General features: G+C 35.4%; 1 protein-coding gene across 1 annotated transcript; it reads left to right on the forward strand.

Moving 5' to 3' along the window:
- Positions 1-1,782: 1,782 nt before the first annotated feature.
- On the forward strand, positions 1,783-6,364 carry LOC114414791 (AP2-like ethylene-responsive transcription factor ANT). Its single transcript, XM_028379203.1, has 9 exons — positions 1,783-2,820; positions 2,984-3,608; positions 3,710-3,792; positions 3,953-3,961; positions 4,061-4,149; positions 4,235-4,308; positions 4,411-4,461; positions 4,561-4,637; positions 5,057-6,364. Exons 1-9 carry the CDS (start codon positions 2,535-2,537, stop codon positions 5,743-5,745), a joined length of 1,983 nt encoding a protein of 660 aa, XP_028235004.1. The 5' UTR covers positions 1,783-2,534; the 3' UTR covers positions 5,746-6,364.

Raw genomic sequence — 6,364 nt, forward strand, 5'->3', positions numbered from 1 at the left:
TATTGTGTTTCCCCCAATAATAAGTATGTGAAATTAAACACGTTTAAATTCTCTTCTATAATCTTAGAGTGTGTTGTCATGTAAGTTTTATCAATCATTGGATGATTGCTTCAGCTTTGAGAGATATTAACAAACATAATCTTTATAATTAATTTATGTAATAATTTAAAAGTGTATTCTAAATAATTAATTATTGTAAGATAAGAATTAAAATACATTTTCCACATAAATTTTTTCGTTCGGGACCCTTCTGCTCATCATTCCTGGAATATTTCCAAGCTTACCAGAGACCTACTTCCCACTTTTTGTCTGAAGGTAGGTGTTGACTACACACTCTGAGACAAACGGGAAAAGTAAAGGTTTCCTATTAGTTTGGCGTTTTAGAATATGATTATGGTTGTCTATTTAGATCAGAGCATATATAACTACCGCGTAAGTACTTGCTGAGTGCCTGAGACTAAATATTTAGTTTTAAACAATAATAGCCAAATTCTTATATTCTTATGACAGAAATTACAACTATTAAAAATAAAGCTTTATTTGTTCAGAACTTACGTTGGAGATGAACAAATAATGTATCAGTACTACATAACGAAGGAAGGAATAAAAAAACATGTATTTGTTGCACGCAAAGTTATGTTCTTTCTAATTTGGATAGGTAAAAAAAAAGGGTTTTATCTCTCTTTCTAAAATACAATTTTAGTTCTTTTATTTCAGTGAATTCACAATTTTGACATAAAAAAGTAGATCTATTATTATAATGTTACATCAATAATTTTGGGATCAAAATTTTCTTACTAATGATCAATGCTATAAAATTAATGTTTGAATGAAAATTCTTGATTTTAAAAAATAAGAAATCAAATATCTCTATATTTTATAAAGATTAAACTTGTAGATGGAATAAAATAAAAAAAAACTAAAATTATATTTTAATATATTATTTATGATTTTTTTTACAGAAAATTATTCATTTAAAAATTTTATGTGGTTTTACATTAGTATCTTAGCGTTTTATACTACAACACAAAAATTGTTAAAAAAAAAAAGACCAACTGATAAAAAAAATACTACTACACAAAAAGAAATAGCATTTTTTCTTTTTATAGTTAGTAAACTTTAGTTCCTTTAACCTTAACTCAATCGTGTCTTCATGTCAACTTTTTTTTTTTTTATGTAAGTAATACTATAGTAATTGTTTTACCCATGCAAGGAGATATAGGAAGTACAAAATGTATGGTAAATGTGTGTGTTTGTTGAGTAGTTGTAGGAATTTTGGCATTGACAAGTTGCTCCTTTGCTGTCAAAGAAACAAAGCACCGAAGGATAGATTGGGCGGTATAGTGAGCAAAGGTCAGATGAGATGACCCACGAAATAAACCTCTCTTTGTCCACATCCACAGTAGTCGTTGGGTTGTTATTATTCATCCTGCCACTCAACTACTGTAACACTATTCTGTCCTTTTGGATTCATTATTTTATTAATCACTGTATTTAGAAAATTTAAGGACAATTAAAGAATTAGTTTTTTATTTATTAAAATACATGAAATTATATTATTTATGATTTTTTGACAATCTGAATCTAAAAAATAAATATATTTTTTAAATTTTTTAACAGATATCTTATGAGTAATTTATTGTACTGTGCGAAGTGACTGCATGGGCAGATAGGTTCTTCCCGTGAAATCTATCTCTAGCCACGTTGTCACGGTAAAATTAAATTCGTAAATAAATAAAAAGGGTTTTGCTGTGAGTTTTTGGTTATACGAGTTCTGAATTCTGAAATCTGAATTCTGAATTCTTTCCCCAATTCACACTTGCGAGCCCACTCTAGTGCCCATTTCATGTCATGCTCACTAGATTCAGCTACATAGCTAAGCTAAGACACGCTTTCAAGTTTCCAAGGCACATAGACACAGACACGCTCAGAACAGAACCTGACCAAAATAGTTATATCCTACTCACATTTTACATTCCCACCTCTTTCCTTTCCCCCTCACCATTCTCGAGATTCTCGCTTTTACTACATTACCCCTCTCATTTCATTCTGGGTTTAAGGTAGGGTTTAACTAGAAAGAAATTTTTAACAAAATAATAGAGAGAGAGGCAAAAACCAAAAGACGTGGTCTTTCTCATTGATATATACATACACAGATCCCTATGGAATGAAGTGGGTGCTCCCCAATCTTCGCTTGCGATAATTCATTCTTTTTGCTTAGTTTAAAGAGACCAGTTTTGTTGTGTTCGGAGAGAGACAGATTTGTGTGTTGAGCGCATAGAACGATGAGTTTGGTTGGTAGAGGAGCAAGTTTTGCATTGTAGTAGTTGTAGCAATAGCCACACAACAAAAGAAAACAAAAAACCAAGTCTTCGTCATCTTCGTATGCAGAGATTTTTCTTCAACATGATGATGATGATTAGTTTATTTACCAAACAATGATTGCCTTGCCTTCCTTCGTGAGATACTGGTAGCAATTTCAAACCTTTTCGAGTAACCAAAAAGAAAAGAAAAGAAAAAACAAAAGCTAGAAGATGAAGCGCATGAATGAGAGTAACAACACCGATGATGGAAACAATCATAACTGGTTGGGGTTCTCTCTCTCGCCCCACATGAAAATGGAGGTTACTTCGGCAGCCACTGTTTCCGACAACAATGTTCCGACAACCTTCTACATGTCCCCTTCTCACATGTCCAACTCCGGAATGTGTTACAGTGTCGGGGAAAATGGTAACTTCCATTCTCCTCTTACCGTTATGCCTCTCAAGTCTGATGGGTCACTTGGTATCTTGGAAGCTCTCAATAGATCACAAACGCAAGGTTGGCTTTCTTTCTTTTCATCCATTTTCTTATTTTCTTCATTTTTTTAATATCTTCAGAAAATATTTATAAATGATGTAGTAGTACTATTTTTTATGTCATGTTATTGTTATGGCTCTTTATTAATTATTACTTCCTTGTGACCTTGGTTGCATTATTGAAGTGATGGTGCCAACTTCGTCTCCGAAATTGGAGGACTTCTTAGGTGGTGCAACTATGGGAACTCACGAATATGGGAACCACGAGAGAGGTTTGAGCCTAGACAGCATCTATTATAACTCACAAAACGCAGAGGCTCAACCCAACAGAAACCTTCTTTCACATCCCTTCAGGCAACAAGGGCATGTGAATGTCGAAACACACCCTTATTACTCTGTATTTGCTTGTCGAGGTTTGTATCAGGCACCGTCGGAGGAAGAAGCAACAAAGGAAACGCACGTTTCAGTAATGCCTCAAATGACAGGAGGAGGTTTGCAAAACTGGGTAGCTCCAACAAGGGAGTATTCAACTCATCAGCAGATTCTGGAGCAGCAAATGAACTGTGGCATTTGGAATGAGAGAAGTGGGGTATCTGTTGGAACTGTGGGGTGTGGAGAGTTGCAATCTCTAAGCTTATCTATGAGTCCTGGTTCTCAGTCTAGTTGTGTCACTGCTCCTTCTGGAACAGATTCTGTGGCTGTGGATGCAAAGAAGAGAGGGCATGCTAAACTTGGTCAGAAGCAGCCTGTGCATAGAAAATCTATTGACACATTTGGGCAAAGAACGTCGCAGTATAGAGGCGTCACAAGGTTTTGAAGCTTTCTTTGTTTGTGTACCTTTTACTCTAATTTCCAATCTGATAATAAATTCTTGTTAATTGAATTCTGGTGATTGTTTTCTTTTCCTTTAGGCATAGATGGACTGGTAGGTATGAAGCGCATTTGTGGGATAATAGTTGCAAGAAGGAAGGGCAGACTAGGAAAGGAAGACAAGGTTAGTGAGAATGAATAATAGTTGTTGACATTTTTATTAATTTTTTGGAAGTATTATTCTCCTTTAAAGCTTTTTGGTCCCAAATCTGACATGTGCCGATTAACTTGTGTCATGTGTTGGTGTTTGTGGACGACGTTAAATCGAACTTTGCATGTTTCAGTATATTTGGGTAAGTCTTCTCCCACACTTCAAGGTTTTTGTTAGCATTTTCAACACTCTTGCTACTGGTTCTAATTGTTACGTGGTCAATTTTGTTTGTGAACTAAAGGAGGTTATGATATGGAAGAAAAAGCTGCAAGAGCCTATGATCTCGCGGCTCTTAAGTACTGGGGACCTTCAACGCACATAAACTTTTCGGTATATTTCATTTCGTGTAGCATTTTTTTTCCTTGATTCGAATCTCGTATGCTCGAAATCCCATTCTTTTTGTTCGCTACGGCAGATAGAAAATTACCAAGTTCAACTTGAGGAAATGAAGAACATGAGCAGACAGGAATACGTTGCACACTTGAGAAGGTACACACATTTATTAATTAATTAAAAACTATGTAGGGAAAACCTTCCAATTATTATATGATAATGATAATCATTATGATTGTGTATTTGTTTGCTTTGTAGAAAAAGCAGCGGATTTTCTAGAGGTGCTTCAATATACAGAGGGGTCACAAGGTTCGTGTGGTTCTCCTGCACCCTTTTTTTATTAGTAATAATAGTGATACTTCAGTTTGATGATTTGTGTTAAGTTTATTTTTTAATATTATTATTCAGGCACCACCAACATGGAAGATGGCAAGCGAGGATAGGCAGAGTTGCTGGGAACAAAGACCTTTACCTTGGGACATTCAGTAAGTCCTAAATACACAGGGTCTCAGCATTTGTATTAGAAACCAAGAAAACTAATTTTGGTGTACTTTTACCTCTTTAGCTAGTCTGAAAAAGTAGTAACTTCATATGGCATTTATTTGATTTCTGCTTCTATATTTATTTTCCCAAACACTAGTGACTATTAGTGCTTTTATAAGGCTGACCATACCTCTACTCTGAATGCAACACATCACCTTTTTTTTAAGGCTGTTACTCACGCTGATAAAAATATATAGAGATGGATAAAGGATATCTTGACAAGATTATGGTTTAAGGAAAGTTCAATTTTGGAAATAAAGGAGGGTATCTTGACAAGAATATGGTTTTAGTAAAGTTCAAATTTTGGAAATGCCTTTCTGATTTAGAGAAAAATAAATTTAATTTCCCTTTTTTCTTTTAGGCACTCAAGAGGAAGCAGCAGAAGCATACGATATAGCCGCAATAAAATTCCGCGGCGCGAATGCAGTCACAAACTTTGACATTTCAAGATACGATGTCGAGAGAATCATGGCCAGTAGTAATCTCCTCGCTGGGGAGCTTGCAAGGCGAAATAAAGATAACGATCCAAGAAACGAGGCCATTGACTACAACAAGAGTGTAGTAACAAGTGTGAACAATGGGGAAACGGTTCAAGTTCAAGCAAGAAACAACAATGAAAATGATTCGGAGTGGAAGATGGTTTTATTTAATCACCCTTTACAGCAACAGGCAAATGGCAGTGACCATAAAATAATGAACTGCGGAAATTCCAGGAACAGTGCATTTTCTATGGCCCTACAAGATCTCATTGGGGTTGATTCGGTGGGTTCTGAGCAGCATAATATGCTGGATGATTCTAGCAAAATTGGGACTCATTTTTCAAACCCGTCCTCGCTGGTGACAAGTTTAAGCAGCTCAAGAGAGGCTAGTCCTGAGAAAATGGGTCCCTCGCTTCTGTTCCCAAAGCCTCCTCCAATGGAAACAAAGATTGTGAACCCCATTGGTACGAGTGTTACCTCTTGGTTACCCTCACCAACGGTTCAAATGAGGCCATCTCCTGCTATCTCTTTGTCTCACTTGCCAGTTTTTGCTGCTTGGACTGATACTTAAAACAAGATAGATCCGTTTCATTTTTCATTTTTCATTTTTCGTTTTATGTTATGTAGCTAAAATTTACTTTTATTTCTAATTTGATTCCCTCAGTTTAAAAGGTTTTATTTATTTTGATATAAAGTGTTTATGTTAGATTAAATTGATCGTTTTGTCGGAGGGTTTACACTAACACTGATAAAATATTGATTTTGATGACATTTTCTAACTGTTTGTGACCATGTTAGTGTGATAATTTGACGGAAACATCAATTTGATCTAATATTAATAATACTTTAAAGGGTCAAGGTAAAATTTTTAACCATGTTATGTCATGGATGTAATGTAATAGAAAATGGTGGGGAGTGGTGTTTTGGAGGGATGAGAAGAAATGGTTGATGGGGACAAAAGTTGGGTTTTGAGGTAACATTTGGCGTTTCTACTGTGCCAAGACGTGAGTGGAGGAATTTTGGGGAATTAATGAAAAGCAGGGTTGGGGCCACCTATCTGTCATCTTTATGTAACAAGTGTAACATGGCCTTTACAAACATAGCCTTTTGGCTATATGCTGGAATGGAAATATTCATATCTTGAGGGAAGAATTAATTAAAGGAGGGGACTATGATTAAATTCCGTGAAA

Source organism: Glycine soja, chromosome 6, assembly GCF_004193775.1.
Source record: "Glycine soja cultivar W05 chromosome 6, ASM419377v2, whole genome shotgun sequence".
Taxonomy (NCBI): domain Eukaryota; kingdom Viridiplantae; phylum Streptophyta; class Magnoliopsida; order Fabales; family Fabaceae; genus Glycine; species Glycine soja.